This window comes from Candoia aspera, chromosome 2, assembly GCF_035149785.1.
Source record: "Candoia aspera isolate rCanAsp1 chromosome 2, rCanAsp1.hap2, whole genome shotgun sequence".
NCBI lineage: Eukaryota > Metazoa > Chordata > Lepidosauria > Squamata > Boidae > Candoia > Candoia aspera.
Window position 1 is genome coordinate 58,927,850 of NC_086154.1, and position 22,883 is coordinate 58,950,732.

Genomic DNA, 22,883 nt, shown 5'->3' on the forward strand with positions numbered 1-22,883 from the left:
ACGGAACAACGGACTGGTTTAAGATTGAGAAAGGAGTACGGCAGGGCTGTATACTCTCACCCTACCTATTCAACTTGTACGCAGAACACATCATGCGACATGCTGGGCTTGAGGAATCCAAGGCTGGAGTTAAAATTGCTGGAAGAAACATTAACAATCTCAGATATGCAGATGATACCACTTTGATGGCTGAAAGTGAAGAGGAACTGAGGAGCCTTATGATGAAGGTGAAAGAAGAAAGTGCAAAAGCTGGCTTGCAGCTAAACCTCAAAAAAACCAAGATTATGGCAACGAGCTTGATTGATAACTGGCAAATAGAGGGAGAAAATGTAGAAGCAGTGAAAGACTTTGTATTTCTAGGTGCGAAGATTACTGCAGATGCTGACTGGAGTCAGGAAATCAGAAGACGCTTAATCCTTGGAAGAAGAGCAATGACAAATCTTGATAAAATAGTTAAGAGCAGAGACATCACACTGACAACAAAGGTCCGCATAGTTAAAGCAATGGTGTTCCCCGTAGTAACATATGGCTGCGAGAGCTGGACCGTAAGGAAGGCTGAGAGAAGGAAGATCGATGCTTTGGAACTGTGGTGTTGGAGGAAAATTCTGAGAGTGCCTTGGACTGCAAGAAGATCAAACCAGTCCATACTCCAGGAAATAAAGCCAGACTGCTCACTTGAGGGAATGGTATTAAAGGGAAAACTGAAATACTTTGGCCACATAATGAGAAGACAGGACAGCCTGGAGAAGATGCTGATGCTAGGGAGAGTGGAGGGCAAAAGGAAGAGGGGCCGACCAAGGGCAAGGTGGATGGATGATATTCTAGAGGTGACGGACTCATCCCTGGGGGAGCTGGGGGTGTTGACGACCGACAGGAAGCTCTGGCGTGGGCTGGTCCATGAAGTCACGAAGAGTCGGAAGCGATTAAACGAATAAACAACAATTGCTGATTTAAACACAACTTCTAGATGCGACCTATGTGAGCAACTGCTCACTACACTAGGCAATACTGTATTGAGCTCCATGGACCAATACTTACCTCCTTACAACACAACACACTTCTGTACATCTATAAACTGCTCCCTTCTATCAGCCTTGACTATTGTCCTCATTAAGCAAAATCTCCCTTAGAGGCTAAGATTTCATGCAGCAGTTCCTAACACAGCTAGTCACATAAATAAAAATGGCCTTCTAAAGTAAAAAGGATTTTTCTTCTAGGTAAGGAGAATGCAGAGGTTAAATGTTCTCTTTCTCCCTCTCTTCTAACATACACATACCTCAAACCTATAATTGTTACTTCTCCCTGGAGATACACAAAAGATACAGTGATACTATGGAGATAGGAGCTATAAATATATCAATTAGATAAGGAGAAACTGAGACACTTGCAGAAATAAAACGTACTCATCCATAAAGAGAGTTGGAAAAAGGCTATAATGGTTATACTACCTTATTCAAGCTAAGAGTGTGCCCTCCTGATTTTTCTCCTACTCTCATCTTGTATTTCCAGTTAGCAGATCTAAGGGAAGAGACAAACATTTGAAGACAAAAGATAGCTTTTCCAGTCTGGTGCTTTCAACTCTAGAAAGATGCAACTGGCATCTCTAGCTGTGGCCGTGGTGTCTGGGAATTCTGGGAGCGGCAGTCGCAACACATCAGCAGGAGAGAAGTTCTGGAAAGGGTGACTGACAAGAGGTAGTATTAGGCCTCTGTCACTGTCCTTGCATACCCCTTTAGTGCCCATTTCTCTCAAATTCCTGTACCACAAGTTTAGCTTTCCTGAGAGGAGGTTGTGGAACAACCCTAAACAGGATTTTGCAAGGAAAAAAAGGAAAAAGGATACCAACACAAATGCATAATTAAAGAACAAAATAAATGACGTGTTAGTTCTCCAAGCAGAAAGAGTCAAGCTGATCCTCCTCCATTCTGTTCACACATTGGTGAGGACAGCGATGGCCTTATTCAGGGATGGCAGGTTGAACGACAACAGACAGGACTGTGCCAAAGCCTACAGTGGCACCTTTTCTGCCTACTTTTAATCTCAGTGTGTACTTCTTTTCTTCTCCCCTCTTGACTGGTCTCGAGGTCACTCTTACGTTTGCCCTTAAGTACCTGCAGCAGCAATTCCTGAACTTATAAATGAAGGGAAAGCTAGTAAGGGAAGCCTTTACTAATGTGTAAAGCCATTTTTCTCAGGGCATCTACAATGAGAGGACTGCAGTTATGTAGTATTGTAGGTTATATATCATCATGCAAAATCCGTTGGACTCCCTAGGGCAAAAGGAAAACCGGTTCTGGAGAATGTGTCTGTCTGTAGCATAATGTTGGAGAAATGGAGATTTAACCCAGCCTTGTTCTTCACAGACAGCTTGCTTAGCCATCCTGGCTCTTAACTTCTACTGGATCAGCTTAGCAAATGAAATCTAAGTAGCAAAAGAGAGATGTACCCTGCAGAAGGAAACACACAAGGGTGACACTGGTTCAACTTAATAGATGTTTTAATTTTCAGACTATGCAGATCCAAAAGGTTTCCAAAAGTCATTAGCCCTTGTCACAATACCCTTTACAGCAGTAGTCTGGTCATGACTTCATCTTTGTTTTGCTGGACATCAACAAAATCCTAATCTGCTTTACGGAAGCCAGCATACTGTTCAAAACAAGGTAGAGTCACATCATTCTCTTCTCTGCAGAACTAGGACCCAGGATTACTCAATGAACCCTGGATGGAGAACTGACTGACCAACTCAAGGAACTTAAGACAGCCACACATATATTTGTTCGGCACTGGAAAGATAAGGGCCAGCAACTGAGTGGAGTCCATCAGCAAAAGGCAACCCAAGAAAAGCCTCAGAAATGGAGCTGGACCAGGTAGCGGATGTGACATTGACTCTCCTGGTAGATCAGATATTCACTCTGGCTGAAGTGGGAGTTTTTGTACTTAGTCATAACAATGGGCTTTCCTTGTGGTATCACCACCTTTTTCTCATCCAGGATGAGCTCTTTATCATGTGCAGGGTCTAGGAACATGAAAGCAAATGCAAGAAATTGAGAAGATTAGCATAAGCTAATCAGGCTGCTAATTATTAAACTGCAAGTCTTTAAACTTACCAGGTTCGGTGCAGCCACAAGCCAGGACACTATTGTAGCTAGCTGGGGGCTTGCACAATGAACTGTCATCTTGAGTGATGCAATATACCTTGCCCAGGGCCACTTCATTCAGGAACATGAGTCCTACCCGGTTGGAGGTGGTGCCCACTGCAAAAAGACACTCATCTGGTTAGAAACCAACAGGGAGCTTCCTATCACCAGGGTTTGAGTCTTATATGTACTGAAATTGTACTAGGTTCTTCACTGTTTTCTGGGGTTGTGAGTAGAAATTCCTGCAGCCAAAGGTCCTCCAAATACATTGCATTAATTCATGTTAGATAATGTTTTTTATGGATAGCCCACTTCTTTGCTCTACACTGATACATTTCACATATAGCCCTTGACCCACCCAAATGCTATGCATACCTACTTTGAATTCAGCCTTCTAGGGAGGACATTCTTATCTACCTTGACCTTTCTCCCACTTGGGAAAGAGTTGGGTGGGTGTAGTATAAGGGGTTGAAGTATTGGTTCTTGGACAGCTGGCTTACCTGCCCTGCACCCTTCCTGTTTACTAAATGCTGCAGTTTCCTCATCAGCACCATAAATATGTCCCTAGGAGGAGGTACTTTCAAGTGCACGTTCCTTAGAATCCTGCTTTACCTACTTTGGGAAAACGCCGTTTTGAGGCCCTCAGCTGATGGGATGGAGAGCATGGTTTGTTGAGCTGTATTAATCCCATGGTGTAGGTGAGAATTAGGCAATCCATAGCCCAACCTGTGTCCCCCCCCAGTGCCATCAAAACTTGACAGCAAAATAGCCAGTTTTTCAGCAGAATGATTCCCCCTCTCCCCAAGCAGGCTGGGAATGGTAACCAGAGGTCTCCCATTTCCATTGTTAAAACCTACATCCCTCCCTAAAACAACTGAAATCACACTAATGAGATTGAGCCATTTTGCCCCTGAATTTTGTGCTAAAGCATTAAGGTACCAGGCTAAAAACTGGGAGATCATGAGTTCTAGTTCTACCTTAGACATGAACCTAGCTGGCACTTCCAGGCAAGAAATGGCAAACTGAAGCCTGCAGCATTATGAAGAGCCAACGAGTAGACTGGCTCTTTGTAATTCCTCTCTGGACGAGGAGAGGACTTGAGACTGCCCACAAGTACTTCAGACAGTTGCTTCTTGTGAGGAGACCACAAGACAGAGGTCTCTGGCAGGTTTAGAACTCTGGGAGACAAAGGAATAGCCATCTTGCTCAAACCACAGTCAGTGCCTTTAAAAGGACACCGTGTTCACATACTTTCTTTTCTAATCACTTTCAGAAATTGCTTGTTAACTGCTTTTCAGCTATTAGGAACATTTGGACTGACAAATCTGGAAACACCTGGTAAGTTTCCTTCAATCCTTAGTGAAAAAACTTTTGAACACAAGTTTAAGGACTTAAAAAAATAGGGGGGGGGTGAATAAACAGCAAAATGTGATTAGAACTTTGATTTTGGAAAGTTACAAACAGACTAAGGGTCCAGGTAGATTTGAAATAAGATTTTGGAATTAATTATAAGAATCCTTCCCGTGGGAAAATGCTTTTGTTTTGAATTCTTTAAAAAAAAACATGGTAGGATGCGACATTGAAGGTTGGACACTAGAGGGAACTAGAAGGAACTAAAGATTACAATTAAAGCAGATGAACACTTAAATTTGATTTACTAATACAGAATGGAGCAAAGTATTTTAACAGTGGACATATTGAAGGATATTTTTGAACAATGGAACCAGAAGTTAATTTTAAGAGTGTCTGCCTCTATAGACAGACTGTGTTTAAAAGATCTTATGGAAGAGGAACAAGTTTTACTGGATAAGACAGACTGATCTGAAAGTGGATTTAAAAACAACAGGCTATGAGAGTCACATGGAAAAAGATGCTACACTGGACATACAAAAAAACCTGGCTGATGTCTTAATAATTAAAAGGGATATACAAATAACAAGCCAAGAGAGTGACCTGGATAATTTTCCTATATTGGATTTACAAAAGAGGCTTGTTAAAGCTTTGAAGAATTTTATGAGAAGGGACAAAGAAGAAATGAAAAGAAATCAGGTTCTTGAAGATCAAGATTGTTAAAAGTAAAAGGAAGGTTAAAATACATATGTTGTTATCTCTGGTAACCCTTAATGGACTTTTGCTGATTAGGACTGAAATGACAAGGTTTTAAGGATTTGTTTACAGATAAGAGATGGGATATGGGAAGAAGAGATCATCTGTTGTATTTTAAGAGAAAGTGGTAAGTTACTAAAATTGTTTTTGTACTTTAGTACAAGTACAAAATTGTACTTGTGATGAAGGGGGAAGCCATTTCTTTATATATTTCTTTTCTGTTTCTTTACTATATTCTTACTCTTGCTTTTCTATTCTTTTCTACTTTTTTCTTTTCTACACCTTCTGTTTTTTCTTTTTATTCTTTTTATTCTTTAATTTTTTTCGTTTGTATTAGTTTTTATCATTATAACTGTAACTTTTAATAAAATTACTATTAAATTTTTTTTTAATGAACTCAGCTGGGTGACTTTGGGCCAGTCATTCTCTCTCAGCCCTAGGAAGTAGGCAATGGCAAACCACTTCTGAAATCTTGCCATGAAAACTTCAGGGATTTGTCCAGGAGTCAGAATTGACTGAAAGGTACACACGCACACACACACACACATAAAGATAAAACAAATGTCATAACTGTGGCAGCTTTTTAGGGCATTTCAACATGGATGTCATATCTTAGCTGGAAAAGAAATTATTATTATTCCCCATATATATATATATACAGAGAGAGAGAGAGACAGAGAGAGAGACTGACCCATATACAGATGTGTGTGTGCGTGTGTGTGTGTATACATACATACATACATATATTCAATTCAAGGTGGCAAACATACCTGATACTCCTTCCTCCTCCTATTTTCCCCACAACAACAAACCTGTGAGGTGGGCTGGGCTGAGAGAGTGACTGGCCCAAAATCACCCAGCTGGCTTTCATGCCTAGGGAGGTTAGAACTTGCGGCCTCCTGGTTTCTAGGCCAGCACCTTAGCCACTGCACCAAAATGGATATCTTATCACCCCTTCCCTTGTGTTATTTTTAGGATGCAGGAGCAGTAGTGAGGAGAGCTTGCTAACAATGGAAGAGCAGCAAATGGTGGAATAATACAGAAACAAATTCTTGCCAGTCAAGGAGACCAGTCATGCCAGTCATGGTCTCACCATAGGATGCTGATTTACTGTTCTCAGAAGCAAAGTAAATTCCCTTGCCAACACGACCACCAGAATGGGGCATGATGCGCAGGCCACTCTTCAGGATGGCAGCAACAACAGCTATGTTCGTCCCATGCCAGAGCAGACGTCGATTTCCCAAGTGATCATGAGCCTTAAAACGATGGTTCTGTTTAGGAGGTGAAACAGAAAAGACCAAGCAAGTAATATTTTCGCTCCTTAGGGAGTACAAGTCATATTTGTGTTCAGGAAAGGTGGAAAGCCAAACATGGACTTCCCATGACATGTTGCTGAACTATGGACTCATCTGCACATCTGACTGATCATCCCCAATGTACATCTAGAGTTTTCGCTTCCCCCTCCATGCCTTTAAGAAAAAAAGAACAAGACTCCCAGTTAGTCGCTGGCCTTGTTTCTGCTCTGCCAAAGGACACATATATTTCTTCAAAGTCTTGATGTCTTACAACCAAAAGTTATTTTATCATGCCCCTGCCCCGCAATGTCTCAGGAGGTAGGGCTGGCCAGAAACAAGGCTGCCTGTTCCAGCTTATAGACCAGCTCTTTTTCAGGAGTCATCTGAAGCCATTCATTTCACATGTATATTTGTGGGATTCATTTGCTTGGGGTGATCTGTATGGAAGGTGTCACGGCGGTAAATCTCAAATTTTGAGGCCCTTATTCAAGGCTTGGCTTACTCAGCAAAAGGCTTATAGACATGACTAGGCAAGATTCATGTCTTTATTAGACAAGAATGAAGCCGTATATGCAAATAAGATGTGCCTTTAGCAATACACAGAAGTCAAAGCCTATATAATAAGCCTATCCTTCAACATTTAATTCTAGGCTTCTTCATCCCACCTTTCTGACTCAAAGGCTATTTGAACATTCCCTTGATGGCAGTGGAAAGTACCTGACCTATCCTGACATAATGATTTCTCTACCCTGTTCCTGCTTCATCAGCTTCTTTTCCTACAGACGGGGAGAACCTGGAAATAAACAGCCTTGTACTGGGTGCACAGCTGGACTAGAGGGCTTTTGATCTCAACCATTCCTTTGATTTCTCAGAAATACCTCTGCCTCAACTGGCACATGCCCTGAATCAGAGTTGCCAGAACCAAAGGAAGATGGCCTAAGAACTTAATTTCAAGATATCATTTCTGATTATATGTTACTATGGGCAGTCTTCCCCAACCTGGCACCCTTCAGATGTGTTGGAATAACCCCTGCCACCTTCAGCCAACACAGTCTTAAGGTAGAAACAAAACTCAGCCAACTGCAAATCTGAAATGACTAGTTTTCAGATTCAATGAATGGAACAGACCAGGGAAAGAGACACTGCCTTTGACCTTACCTCACCCTCTCTGTTCACCTTCCAAATATTCATGATGCAAAGCTTGTGGTGAGTGAAACCTGTCTTCTCCACATAGGTAACAATCAGCTAGTAGGGTAGAGAGGAAGAGAAGCAAACGGAGGAACTGAACATCAAAGAACTGAGATAAACAGAAAAGTTAGTAAACCAGCATTGCTAGCTGTGGAACAAACTATCCCACATGTTGCCCTTGATTCACAGTGGTCCTGTACTGTCCAGTCTCAGCTATTTAGTGTCCTACCTCATAGTTACAACAAATGAGAAGCAGTTTGTCATGCCATCTTACCTTATAGTCCTCAGATGACGGGTCCACCAGGGTGAGCTCACACTTCAAAAGCCCATAGTCCTTGTCCAGTGGATGCAGAACTTCTTTCACCATTTCCTTCTCTGCCTCTTCCTTCTCCTCCTCCTTCTTTTGGGCTTGTAGACCCTGGGCCAATTCAATATCTGCTAGTACCTACCGATAAAGTGAAAGAGTCAGCATGAACACTGGGATGGAGATGAGATTCACATGGAGGCAGTAATCTGACATTTGGACTGCTATCCTACATCCATTTCCAGAACAGCCAGCCCAATAAAATTAAGAGGGCAACTATTTGGAATAGACACATTTAGGAATGTGCTACTAGCAATCCATTGAACTGGTTCAATTCATGCATCTGCTGGCTTGAAAAGAAGAACAACTTCTTTTTATTTATTCAAAATTATGTTTTAGTCGTTAGAGTTATTTATTTATTACTCATATTTAGCCATCGCCCATCTCCCCCAGAAGAGGGACTCTGGGCGGTTTGTTTCCTCAAGTATATAGCATTCCTTCCTCCAATTTTTCCTCAGCACAATCTCCCTGTCAGGTAGGCTGGGCTAAGAGTTAGTGAGCTTCTATGGCTGAGAATGGACTTCAACTTGGGTCTCTTGGTCCTAGTTAAACTTCTTAATCCAGATATCACATTGGCTTTATACATGGCAGAAAACTTCATTAATTAAGCATCCTAGCTGGAGATTCAGAGCTGTAGTTTTATCACTTAAGAAGTGCAAGAGCTCAGTTGTCCTTTTTGTTCAGGTTGTTGACTTCTGTTTTGTGTTTCTATAAACTTCAAGTGATACAGTATCTTTCTCTGAAATTGTTTCATTATAGAGCACATCAGGTATCTTATTCCCACTGGCCTAGATGTCCAAGGACAATTGCTAGGAAGTGCTCATCTTATTCAACTTACTGTAATTTTCCTTTTAAATTTTAGGGCTAATATGAACAGAAAGAGGCTATGGTGCATGAGATGGAAGAATATGAAATACCAGGGCTGTATTTCACAGGATGATTGAATGCTTACCCTTTAAAGCAGAGCCACCTTTTGAAAAATGTTGATTTTTTTTCACAATCAAGAACCATAGAAGCATGGTGGTGGTGAGAGGTCACCCTTGGAGAAGACAGGACCACAATTGTCACCCTTTTTCTCTCTCAATTTGGGAGTGCTTAAGTTGGTATTAGATGTCTTATCAGAGTGTTAATTATGCTTACTTTACTTAATTTTCTATCAAAAATTGGCAGAAAATCTCACCATCCTCATTTGTTGTGTTACACTGAATTTCAGCTGTGTGATTTTAGAGGAACCTGAGGGCAATCACAAAGGAGTTCAGGTACTAAACTTGGGCCATGGATTGCCTACTTCGTTTTTAAAGCTTAACTTCAGGGCATAATGTTTTAAACCGACACTGACAAAGAGACACATCTGTCACTCTCCCAATTTCTCTGATTTTGTCAGCCAGTTTGGGCATCCCAAACCAACTGATGGCTGCCAGGACAGGTTAATAAAGATAATGCAGAACTGAAGATATGTCATCAATGCACTTAGTATCATAGCTTTTTTTTTTAATCCATTCAATTGTGTCCAATTCTTGGCGACTGCCTGGAAAGTCCCTGCAGTTTGCTTGGCAGGTTTTTCAGAAGTGGTTTGCCACTGCCTCCTTCCCAGGGCTGAGAGAGAGTCACTGGCCCAAGGTCACCCAGTTGGCTTTGTGCCTAAGGTGGGACTAGAACTTACGGTCTCCCTGTTTCTAGCCTGATGCCTTAACCACTATACCAAACTGGCTCTTGATCATAGCTTAGCCACACAAAATTTGGATAGAATCTTCCCTGATGCAGATTTATCATGTTTTAACTGTGAAGACTGGTCCCTTTCTCAGAACTCCTCACCAGAAGCATATCCTTCTTAGCTTGGACAACTTCCAGTGTGTTGATAGATGGAGGCCGAGTACGGCCAAAGTTGTGGGGAATGATGGTATAAAAGCGAGATGAAAGTTCCTCCAGCTGCTTCTGGGAAGGTGGCTGCTTCTGTAGGGCTTCTTCAATGGCTTCCAAAGCTTCAAAGCCTTTGGCAATCTGCTGTTTACTCAGCTTCCCCAGCGGCATCTTCTTCACATCTGGCAGGGAAACAGATATGAGAAATTTTCATACTGATCTTTCTAACACTTCCAGGATATTTACAAGTCAGTGGCTAAAGCCACCTGGATTGGAAAGCCATCAGCTACTCCGGTTCAAACCTCTGTCTTTTAGCTTTTCACACTGAGCATTATCAGTGATTTCTTAGTTGGTCCTCATTAGTGAAGAAAGCCAAGAGACCAATCTGAACACTTTAACCCACAGGCTTCCTAACTCTAATTGATTTGATTTGATACCAGCCCAACCAAAGATAAAACCACTCTGAAGAAATTCTCTGACAACTGCATGCACAATTGGATTGTAGATGATACCAAGAGGAAACAAGACGAGAATATGATGCTTTTCTTTCATGCTGCAGAAAAATGCCCCCCTCCACCATTTACCTATATTCATGGTCTGCATGGCTTCTTTAAACATGTCATTGCTGAATATGAGTGACACAAGATCCTGGGTTTGCTTGTCCAAAGTGCAAGGCAATATCTTTTGTTTAAATGACTTCACTCCATCTACACTGTCCACCTTGAAGACAGGAAGAATAGTTTGGGTCTAAATGCACATAGTTCAGTTCCTCTAATGGGGCAGCATTTAATCTTACATGCACAATACATGTTTTCTTCAGAACAATAACCACAGGATTTTTTCCCGAGTAAATATGCACAAAATTGAATTGTTCAAACTCACATTGTTTCTCTTTCACTCCATCAACCCTGTCTCAAGTTATCAGAGGACTTTACTCTTCCTCCATTTCACACATAGGTACTCAGATTTACACATACTTTAGATATCTGCAGGTGTCCTGAGAAAATATTGCTGAACTGTTTGTTCTTTCTATCATTAAGCAAAGGTTCTGATCTCAATTCATAATTAATATCAAATCATCCAGAAATCTACCTGGAGTTCCAGATCCACTTACTGCCCTAATTTATACTGCTTAAAATATATTCTTTGAACACTCACCTTTACTGTTACCTCTTGTTCCTCTTTATCTTCATGTTGTACTTCAATGAGGGTATACTTGCCATCATGAGCTATAAAATTTTCCCGATCAGCCCAATTATTCTTTGTCTTATCTCGAAATTTTTTCTCAAAATCCTTTATGGCAGCTTCCAAGGTTGGAAAGCTGCTGAGTTTACTTTGTCCTACTTCCCCCTGGAAAATCACAGAACATTTGTTAGCCTTAAGTTGTCAGGAAAGTGTTTCCAATATTTGCTGACTTATATATTTTTTAATTCAATTGTAATATGATTGCTTCATCTGCCAGCTCTTACATTATTTCCCATTTTTGAATACACCTGAACTTTAATTACAATAAGAATTAATCTTTTGAATGAAAATAGGCTTCCTTGATAGTTTTTCTAGCCTTGAAATTTGAAGGCTTCCCTTCAGATTCATTCACTCTCTCCAACTCAGTATTGACTTTTTCACTATCCCATCTTCCTCTTCACTTAATGTCAAATACATTTCCATGTACTGAGGACTATCACAGACCTGAGTTTTATGAGCTAACTCAGCAAAATATTTCAGCCTGTTCTCAATAACTCTCACAACTGAAGCTTTCCCAGATTTTCTGGTGCCCTGAAGTCCTGGTGAAAATTTGACCTGCTAACTCCCAAGCATGAATCTCCTTTCAAAACATGAAACCAAGCAATTTGGTAATCTCAGGAATTTAGAAAGTGGGAGAATATTTCAAGAATCCCAGACTGAAGAATTTTTAAACATACGCCAATATTTAAAGAAAAACTAACAATACAGGAAATAATGAAAGAAAGCATAAAAGCAAATAACCTGTACACACTTTGGAATAAATCAGTTACCAAAATCAGGGCAACTTTGGTTTGATCCACACAGGCATTCCATCTATAAAAGTAAAACAATGAATCAGTCTATCACATACATAGCAAGCAATGCCGAAGGCCAGCTCTGAAGGAAATCCATCTCCTGGCCACCTAGTCTACTGACCTTGGTCCATTTGCCTTTCTCTCTTCCCATTATGGTACACGGTAAAAGAAAACTTTTCCTTCCTATTGCTCTTCTCTCCTCCCCAATCACATCAGGGCACAGTTCTCCTGATGTTTTGGCAACTATTAAATGTAAAATATGTAGTGTGCTTTGAAAATGAAAATTTATTTTAAATCCTTATCAATGTATGTCTGAAAACTCATACACTAATCATTTGGATACCTCCAGGATACTTTTAATACAAAAGATAACAAAATCCAAGAACAGGGCAGCACGTGAGGATGGGAATCCCATATTCACTTCTCTTACAGTAACCCATCCCTTCTGAGTTGGCATATTAAGGGCAGTCTTTGGTTGCTTTTCGGTCTTCTTTTAACATCTCATGACTGCCAAAAAATGCTAGTTGGGTGCCAAACAGCAAGACTCTATTTCCATATTGCTTCTTTTGCCTGGCACTTCCAGTGGCAGAGGGAAATAAAAAAATGTCCCACTGATCTGTACTATCCTCCTAGCAGGCTTGGAATAAAACCTCGAGAACCATATACATTTCAATATAAATTTCAATAATAAACAAACAAATGCATTCTTTCTGTAGTAGGCTTCGCAAATTTCAGCATATGCATATACTGTAAGCAGCTATTGTTTCATTTTTATATACACTATTCCAGGTGCAACTAAAGTGTACTTTCTAAGTTAAAGCTGTCTTTAGGATCTAGGCATTTGATGCCGCTGCCTGTTTTTATCCCATAAACTCTTCAGCACCCTATATTTCCTTCCAATACAGTATTAATTTTAAAAGTAGTTTTCTTCTAATTTTATTCAAAGCCTCATTTTGCTTACCTAGCATCTCTCCCAGCAATCAAAGAAGAGCCTACACAAGGGATTGTATATAAAGAATATATGTGATCTCTTAATTTAGCTCTTCTTTGAGTGCTAATACAGATGTTTTTCAGGCCGTTTGGATATAAAATAAATTAATAAAAAAGGTGTTATTACAGTATTCCCATCCCTCTTTCAGTTCAGATTTTTTTTTTAGATTTTTTTAATCCCACCTTTATTATTTGATAAATTACTCAAGGCAGGGAACATACCTAATATTCCTTCCTCCTCCTATTTTCCCCACAACATTTACAACCCTGTGAGGTGAGTTGGGCTGAGAGAGAGTGACTGGTCCAAAGTCACCCACCTGGCTTTCCTGCCTAAGGTGGGGCTAGAACTCACGGTCTCCTGGTTTCTAGCCTGGAGCCCTAACCACTAGACCAAACTGGCTCTCAGTTCTTCTGACTAATAACTAAACTAAACTGACTAAAGTTCTTCTCAGACTAATAAACCAGTTTCCAAAAATTCCTTTGTAAGGTTTAGATAGGATTTCCACAAATTATGTTGTGCGCTAATTTCATCATCTGTAAAACCAAACCTGATTGGGAGGGAAAGTGGCAGACAATATACTGGAAGCACCATACGGAGATTTATAACCCATCTCTTCCAGGAATGTTATTCACAGCTTCTTCCAACTGAGTCACAATTCTTTAAACAGCAATCTGAACATAAATCTCTGAGGATTTATGTGGGAGAAGAGCATTTGAGAATATTATGACTGAGCAAAAAGTAACTGCAATGCTCTGGAAATAACCTGGGAAATGACTTTCAACTGCATTCCAGTGTTAAGTGCAAGATGCCCTTTTCCTCAGATTAACCTAAGTGCCTTTGGGTTAGAACTTTTTTCACAAGAAATTGCATACCTATCTGGAAAAAAATATTCTTTGTTGTCCACCAAATTGCAGATGGCGTATCACAACTGCCAGCAGCCTCTTCTTCAGATTTATAGAGAGAGGCCAGGCGGAGTGGCAGAGAAGCAAATAAAGAGTCTCTTGGGAAGCAGATAAAGCAGGAAGAGAGGAACCTGCCTGTTCCAGTCAGCATTGGTCACAAATGCCCTTTTTCTTTTTCAAATTCACCAAAGGAAAAGAGAAAGGGCATATTGTGATCCGTGCTGATAGCAATACAACTCTGTTTTTCAAGCAGAGTCTCTGCCAAGGTATGACAAGCTATTCTGGGAAATTCAAGCCTTATATAACTTGAAATTTGGAACAGAAGTAGACAGCTGCCAGCCCACAAGCTGCAATCTCAGATTGAGCTAGGAAAAAAATCAGGATCTTGGATCTGCAGGCTTAGATGAGCTGCATAATCTGAGCCCCTCCAAGAGATCAGGAGAGATGGCTTCCAGAGAACTCAAACAGGAACAATTTGAACACAAGATCTTCCTGTGAATTAAAATGCAAAGGGCTTCCAACTCAATTAAGCTATCGGCAGATAAGCAGTCAGTGCAGGGACAAGAAACATTTTGCTGTCTTCAGTGCCAAGATAAAAGCACAAGCAACTAAGCCACAGGGCTTACAGGAAATTTATGTGGGGAAATTCTGGCAAGATGGTAGCATCAGGCAAAGGTCAAGTCCAGTTTTTGGAATGATGTATGGTTCCAAAACCCTTTTAAGGGCTGAGTTTAAGGAGATGGTCTGTGGGGTCCTTCTCTTCTCCCTGGGTTTCACTGTTGACTGATCAATTGTCTCAGCTTTTCTGGCCCTTGCTCTGAAATCTCTCTCTCAATTGTACTTTTTCTGTCAGGACTCTGAGCTGCCTTTGGTTATATCTCTGCTTTCCTTTCCCCCACCTGGAAGACTCTTAGGGCTTATCCTCACATCCCATTAACTGAGGCAGCACACAGAGGCCTTGCTAACTGTTTTCAGAGGAGATATCCTCATGGCAGCCAACATTCCTTTTTAGCTATTCTAGTTTTACAATAGTGTTTTCTCTGCTCTTCCAACAGAAGCTCATAAGAGTGACCTGTGAGGCCTCACTGACAATGTTGGTGATGACATAGTCAGAACTGTCACCTCCTGTGGGCCATGTTAGGCTGCAGCAAGCACACTCCTGCCCATCTGTTGGGCGCTATTTTGACATGGGTTATCACAGAGATCAGACACCTGGCTTCCACAGATGCATCTGCCTGCATAATACCTATAAGCTTTACACAAGCTTTTCATATGTACAAGTCTTAAAAATATACCTTTTAAACACCTGGTTAGTGGTCTTTTGAAAGAGCACTAGACACTTAAAAAGACTAGGGCTAAGTCCATTAAAATTGGGAAAGAGAACCAGGTTTCACAAGCTGTATGTTGCTGTCAGGTTTTCTACTGCTTCTTCTGAAAAGAGGTCTCATGTAGCTTTACTTTCTACTGCATAAGCTACGTCCGTGTGGTGCTAGCTGGCGCAACTCACTGCCATTCCCTTAAGACCATTGATTTGGGATGCGTGAAAGCTGGATGAAACTGACAAGAGTTCTGTCTGTTTCTTCTTTTAGTGACAGGTCACAGGTGCAGTGGAGGAGTGCAGGGTGAAGTGGAAGATAGCCCAATGCTCCTCACAACCCCTTTAATGCACAGATGACCTGTCACTCAGCCTATTTCTGAGCGTATGTATGTCTAGCAATCAGCTGGAAAATAACTAAGCCTGTATTCAAACTGATAGGTTGGTGGAGCATGGTATGTTCTACCTCACTTCACCCAACACTCTTCGTTCACTTGATTGACCTTTTCAGTTGGGCTACTTCTGGACATGGGTTTAGTGGTTTTCCAGAAGAATGCTAGACCCACGTTCAGAAATAGCCTAGGTGACAGGACATTGCACAGGTAACTTCAAAGACCTGTCACTCAGTCAATCTGAAGGGTGGCTAAAGCCTTTACTCCCAGGCACCTGCCCATAATTACCCAAACCTACCGCATAACACATTAAGAACAGCAATTGGTGATTGTTTCTCACACTGGCAGGTCAGGTGATACTGAGTAGGAGGAGAAATCTACTAACCACTTATTTAACTTGGCCTGCATTAAACACAATATTAATCAAAAGTCTTGTCACTAAAGGAGAATAGTGTAGAGCTCAGTTGTCAGGGCAGCACAAATTACACTAGCATAGTTTTCTTCTGACCCAAGGATGTGCGGTGTGCATATTAAGGAAGCTATGAGAAGACCCCATGTCTCCTTTTGTTGGCTTCCTATAGAAAGAATAGTTTCTTCCTTTTCTTCACTTTTTCCTGTTAGGCCAGAAAGCTCAGAGGTGCAGGCTTTCTCTCAGAGCATGCAACTAACAATCACCTCACTTGCCCTTTTGGACTGGAAGAACCATGGGCTTAGTTCTACTCACACATCTGATTATGAATGAATCGCAGGACTCCAACCAGGGCTTCTCACTAAAGAGATACCCTTTTGGGAAATGGGTTAGAGATTTTAGAGTTAAATTTGAACTTGACCTAGAAGTTGACTGCCAGCCAGCATGGGTGACAAACGACTGCCATAGATTATATTGGCCAAGCCCATCTAGGTACCCCGGTCTGAATAAACTGAAGCTTCTCACACATTTTTAAAGACTGATACCACTATAATAATCCAAACAGGAACTCACCAAATAGTCAGTAACAATTGCAGGGCTGCTATTTCTGCCTATGTATGTATAGCAATTTGAGCCACTAAGTCATCTATTAGAATGATCAGTTCCAGAGCATTCCCATGCTACATTTCTAGTCCTGGAGGGAGCGGATCCCCTTCAAGAACAGTGTTAAACACTACTTACGTAGTAAGCAATGAACCACTTATAAACAGCAGCATGGATCACACATCACACTAAGCCAAAAATGTGAATATGCACGAGGGAGCTACAAACCAACTTAGTATTATGCATAAACCAGGCCACTACAACTTATTTAATAAGCAATAGCTAAAACAAACCATAGCTTAACACAGCATGTTATGTATCTCCATCTTGTCTAGACTGAATTTTAGCTTAGTGGCTCTCATCCAGCTCATTCTTTACTGTTTTTTTTAATCTGTTATAATCAACACTGCTTTAGGTTAGACCAATAATTTGAAATGAGAATGCCCTACAGCTTCCAAGAGGATTGTTTCCTGTTTAGGGATCATGAAATGATTGCTTGAGAAACAGAACATTCCTGGGAAACCATTGAACTTAATAACAGCTAGAAATATTTTAAGTTTAATTAGGTCTGTTGGGAAAGGTCCTTCTTAAGTTTCGAACTATGGTTTAACTGTAAAAAAGATGCAATCAACGTAAGGTGTGTGTACATGTGCTTCTGTAGAGCATGCACTATCAGAAGCATTCGCTAACTATTATCCTCTACATTGATTGGTTTGCTGCAAACTCATACCTGCTACTTGGATCAGCAACTAACCTATTTGATTTGTATTTTCACAGGAAAGCTACACAAAGAGCAAAGACTTGATTTTGCTGAAATGAAATCTTCTGAATAATAACCAAGCTTATGCATACTATCAGAAATCTCTGCCATATTGGTCCTTCCGGACATTTTTATTGTTCAGCAGATTTTATGGGGGAAAAGCACCATCAATCTTCCACTTGTAATCCTCCCATGTCTTCTCATCACTTCTTTTTCTGCACTCGATAATAGAAAACCCATTAAGGAAGAGAAGATGGAATTGTTACGTAATATCTTTTGACTTATAATGCTAAGAGCTGTCCATCTGAAGACTAAGATTGCATGTCTACTTTTGTCAAGGTGCTGGAGGAAATCTGATGTGAATTGAGGAGCTACAAGGACATTCCTTCTTTTCTTGATATGTGATTACTACATTCAGCAAAGAAACCTGTTATTTGGTTGTTTGGTTCAGCAGTTCAACTAAGGCATATTCTATGATTGAGGTTTTACAACTGTATGCCTTGTTCTCCTAAAACTGATTTGTTTTAAACAAAACAAATCAGATTTAGAAGAAATACAACCAGAATGTTCCCTAGAGGCAAAGATAACTAGGCTTAGACTCTCATACTTTGGGCACATCGTCAGGAAAGACTGATCGCTTGAAAAGGACATCATGTTTGGTAAAGTCGAGGGCAGGCAGAAAAGAGGAAGACCTTCAATGCGATGGATTGATACAATTACAGCAACAATGGATGCAGACATTGGAACAGTCAGGCATATGGCAAAAGATCGAACAGCATTTCGTTCTGTTATACATAGGGTCGCCATGAGTCATAAACGACTCGACGGCAACTAACAACAACAACAACATGCCTTGTTCGGCGATTAAGAATCACTGGTCATAACTGGGGCTAATAATGCAAAAGCCATCTCAGGAAGAAGCTGCCTACCACATCCTCCACCAAACTCTGACCTGTTAAGAAACAAGGTACCAATCCTTCTGTTAACACAGACACATTGTGATCAAGAGCCTTACCACACGGCCCCAGCGGTTCCAACAGCTGTAGCTTCCATTGTGCTCTATCAGCTGGATGATGTAGAATTTGTTGTTGTTGTGACCAATGTTGGTTTGGTTCAGCATACAGTCATAGTCCTGGTAAATCTAAAGTCATAAAAAAGGAAGCAATGGAACACATAGAATATGAATATGCCTTTTCCAAAACACCCACAATGCTCTGTACTTCCGCCAAATTGTTTTGTTTTGCTTTCTGGCCTTTACCTGCTCAGATGGGGGGCATCCTTATATTTCAAACTATACCTGCATTTAAATAATGGGAAGGGAATAATGACACAGCATCAGGAGCACTATGAAAACAAGGCAGGCAAAGTTCACAATACCTTATTGGGAACTGTGCCAAGAAGTATCCTGCATTTTATTTATTCAGTGAGTAATGGAGTTGAGGACCTATGACACATATGCATTCAGGCTGGAATTTGCTTTACATCCCATGAATGGAATATGATGCAGTATGCCGGTCATCATAAAGGTTTGATTTGAATACGATGCAGCTTTCTGCCAAGAAAAACCTATTAGCTAATGAGACTCCACCACGGAAAAAACAGATTTTTAGCCAAGTATTTTTTTTCTCCTCCCAGACTGACTCTATGTCTATGACTCCACTAGAACTGACATCCTTGATCTCTCCATGGGGTTGTATATTTTATAGTGATTTTATAATTCTGTGATTCTCTCCATGGGGTTGGTATATTTTATAGTCATTTTATAATTTTGTGATATTTTTAATAATCATTTTATTTCTTATAATGATTGTTCTTATGTATTCACTGTTTTTATCTCATTGCTGTATGCCACCCAGAGTCACCTTGTGTGAGATGGATGGCCATATAAATGTGATCAATAATCAATCAATGTGATTTTAATATGTAGACATGCAAAGAAAATGCATGCACTGTACTCCACAGAGAAAGCCTGAAGAATCAGGATGCATGCAGATTCCTATTTTTCCTCTGCTAGTGCCCTCCAAATGTATTGGGACCACAGCTCCTAGCATTCCTAGCTACCTTAGCCCACTTACAGGAGCTATAATCCAAAACAGCTGGAAGACACCAGGCTTCCTACCCCTGCTGCAAGGAAGGCTAGACCCAGGTGATCATTTGGCCCAAACTCTTCACTCTCACCTTGGCACTGTCTGCATGACTCAGTTGACAGGCAGAATCAATTTTGGCCTCGGACTTCTCCTTGGGAGCTGCCTTCAGTGCTGCCATGGTGGAAAGATAACTGTCTTCTTCTGGTTCAGGTTTCAGCTCTGGTTCCTCTTTAATCTTCTTACCCTTGACAGCAGCCCGGGTTTGGGCAGGTGCTTTACGCTTTGGAGGCATGGTTCCTGTACTAATCTTAACTGTTACCTGAGAAAATAAAACTGACATTCAGATTCACTTCCTCAGGGCTCTGTGAACATTGCCCCAACAAACAAATCAATTCTTTGCATTTTCATCATTATTATCAGCTTGAATCAATCACTGCAGGATTAAGGCCTCCTCATTGAAGGTTATGGACCATAATCTACTAGTCTGGTCCTATCATGCTGGTCCAGTGTGGGCTGGTCAATAGATTTTTTTTTTACTCCCCAGGCTAGGGCTTAAGGAAAGTGACTGGCCCAAAGTCACCCAGTTAACTTCCATGCCTAACTAAGGGGGGGCCTTTCTGTTGTAGCTCCACCATAGCAGAATAGCCTCCCTGTGGAAATCAGGCTGGCCCCCTCTTTGTTGGTTTTCCACAAGCTTCTAAAGCAGTGTTTCTCAACCTTGGTGACTAGAAGATATGCTGACTTCAATTCCCTGAATTCCCCAGCCAGCAATTCTGGGAGCTGAAGTCTGCACATCATCTAGTCACCAAGGTTGAGAAACACTATTCTGAAGACTGAGCTTTTTCCGAGAAACTTCCCCTGATCTGAATTGGTGTTGCCATCTTTTATTCTCCATTTTTGTAGTCCGTTGTATTTTCAATTTTATATGGGGCTTGTTTTATATTTTATGTGAGCTGCTAGTTTTTGATTGTGGCAGTCTACAAATATCCTTAATAAATAAGTTCCCCCTTCCTCTAGGACTTACTCCATCATTTACACCCTTTATAATGCAACACATGTAGAACTATAACTGAATTCCAAGGCTCTGACATCTCACCTTGCTACTACTGATTGAATCACGTTAACCTTCATTAAATTTTATTGGTCCTATGCTGGTGTTACTATCACCCAGTTCCAGTAAAACTTTTCTAAATTTGCCCTCGCAAAATGTTCAGCACTGATTCCTTACCCTGGATTTTTCTGGACCTATTATGTTTAACTCTCCTTTATCCAACATAACTGCATACAGATTGCTGACCTCACAAAGTATCTTGGTTAGAGAGGTATTTTAATCTTGAATCTTTCCTCTTTTGCTGTGCCTTGCATTTTCAAAAAAACTTAACATGCTAACATGGCTGACCGGCAAGGCCTCTCTAAAAAAAGTATCAGCTCTCTGAGCTTACCTATAATATGTATGAGATATAACTAATAAGATCTTCACCGCTTGGATTTTATATCTATTTTATCTTTATTTATTGTAATTTATATGTTTTAATTCTGATTTTATTGTAAACCGCCCAGAGTCCCCTTTTTGGGAGAGATGGGCGGTGATAGAAATTTGAAAAATAAATGAATAAATAAATAAATATGGTTAATTATGAATTCCCAAATATGTTACTGCGTTTCTTACATGTACTTCGGTATTAGTAATCCATGAATCTTGTAATTATACAATCATTCATATATTATTTATTTTTATACTTAAATTTTTAATTTTTAAGAGTGCTCATTTGCCAATGACTCTGAGTGGCTTGCAAAGGGTTAATTTATTAATTGGATCTATATCCTGCCTTTAATTCAGGAGCTGAAGGGCCCTAGCATTGCCTCCTTCCATTTTTCCCCAAAACAACCTCCCTGTGAAGTAAGCTGGGCTCTGAGCAGGTGACTGGCCTAAGATCACCCAGTAAGGCTTCCTGTAGAAGCCAGTCTGTATCAGACTTCCTATAGGTAGGATGGTTGTAGGAAAGGGGTTCTCCAAATAGGGGAGCCACCTGGTCATTTCAATGCTGTACAGAAAAATGAAAAAGGAGAGGGGGTGGCTGATAATATGATGAAACGGAAGAAAAGGAAGGATCCTAAAATTATCAAAGGAACATGTAGAGGGTTTTGAAAGGATGACAAGGCACCTGGGTCTCATGGAAGAAACCAAAATATAAACATTTCCAAGTACAGATGCTACAAGGTATTGAAATAACCAAACAAGAAAGGTCTGCCCTGAATGGCCCAATACTTTTCTATAGAGTGTGCCAGCAATGGAGTGGAACTAAATAATTAATGTGCATGCCTAAAGACATGAAATAATGCATACCATCTTTCATAAAAGTATATGGAATATATATTCTCCTGGCACATTCCATGGACAAAAAGCACCCAGGACTCTTGTGAAAATAACAGCAATAATAATGTGCCAGTTGGTCTTCAAGGAAAAATGCAACTTAAGAGCTCTGCACCCTGGCTTCTTTTCGGTACTTTCCAAATGGGGAAATCTCCATGGCAAAGAAATTCTCTCTCTCAAGTCAGTCATCAATGGCAAATAAGTCTACAACAACTCACTTATTTTAGTAACCACTTGCTCATATATACTGATATTAATGAGGTACTTCAAAAGTCTGCAGAATGGGAAGTGGGAGAAGCAAAATAAAAAAGACATTTTCTAATTTACATATTTTCATGCTTGGTGTTTCTGAGCCTTTTTCCTAGAGAGGGTATCCTCTGTGGATTAACTTTTAATTCCCATGATTCTCCACCACTATGAGTCCACTGTCCAAGGAGGAAAGAAGTTGCAGCACAGTGCATTTGGAGAAGGCATCAAGATTGTCACAGACAACCAGGTTAGTGACTGTTTAGAAACCGGACTGAAGTGTGCTTTGTCTAAAAGTTGCTTCAGGGTCCTCTGAGCCTTTCAAAGTTAGCTTTAGTAGCAGGAGTACTCTCTGCTCATCCACAAAGACCATAGGGAGCAGCAACACCAAGTCCTGCTGTATGGTGACTCCTATCAGGGTTGACATTGCTTAGGAGACCCTAACATCACCTCATTCACAAGTCCACCCCAGAAGAACGAACCAGGACAGCTGTTGTTCAGTTTTCAGGGATTCTTCCTTTGGAAACAACCCATCGAAAGAAAGCTAAAGGGCAGCCTATTTTTAAAGCCCACCTTCTCCTTGCCTGGAGTAGCAAACTCACCGGGGGAGGGGGCTCTCCTCGTTGCCCGGAGGTCCCACCGCAGGAGCCAAACGCTGGCACCGGGCAGGCAGCAAGACAAGCCTGGACAAGCCGGAGGCCGTCAGGGAGTGCCGCTGCTTCGCTCCCGCCCCTCTTGCCTAGTGACTTCAGCCCTTAGCGGCGCAGCAACAGCGACACGCCTCTCTGGGGAAAGTGCCAGCCCGGCGGCAAGGA

At 40.9% G+C, this 22,883-nt stretch overlaps 1 protein-coding gene across 2 annotated transcripts; it reads right to left on the reverse strand.

Annotated features, from left to right (window-relative positions):
- Positions 1–2,479: 2,479 nt before the first annotated feature.
- PARP3 (poly(ADP-ribose) polymerase family member 3) lies at positions 2,480–22,878 on the reverse strand. Of its 2 annotated transcripts, none has more exons than XM_063291923.1 (11): positions 22,671–22,878; positions 19,540–19,767; positions 18,377–18,502; positions 11,109–11,300; positions 10,535–10,670; positions 9,906–10,132; positions 8,001–8,171; positions 7,697–7,783; positions 6,337–6,514; positions 3,108–3,254; positions 2,480–3,016 (listed from the first exon to the last, which is right to left on the reverse strand). In XM_063291923.1, exons 2-11 carry the CDS (start codon positions 19,738–19,740, stop codon positions 2,847–2,849), a joined length of 1,635 nt encoding a protein of 544 aa, XP_063147993.1. In that variant the 5' UTR covers positions 19,741–19,767; positions 22,671–22,878; the 3' UTR covers positions 2,480–2,846. The 2 variants fall into 2 exon arrangements, with proteins under 2 accessions (XP_063147993.1, XP_063147994.1); XM_063291924.1 differs by having other exon boundaries at positions 22,642–22,878.
- Between the last annotated feature and the right edge of the window lie 5 nt (positions 22,879–22,883).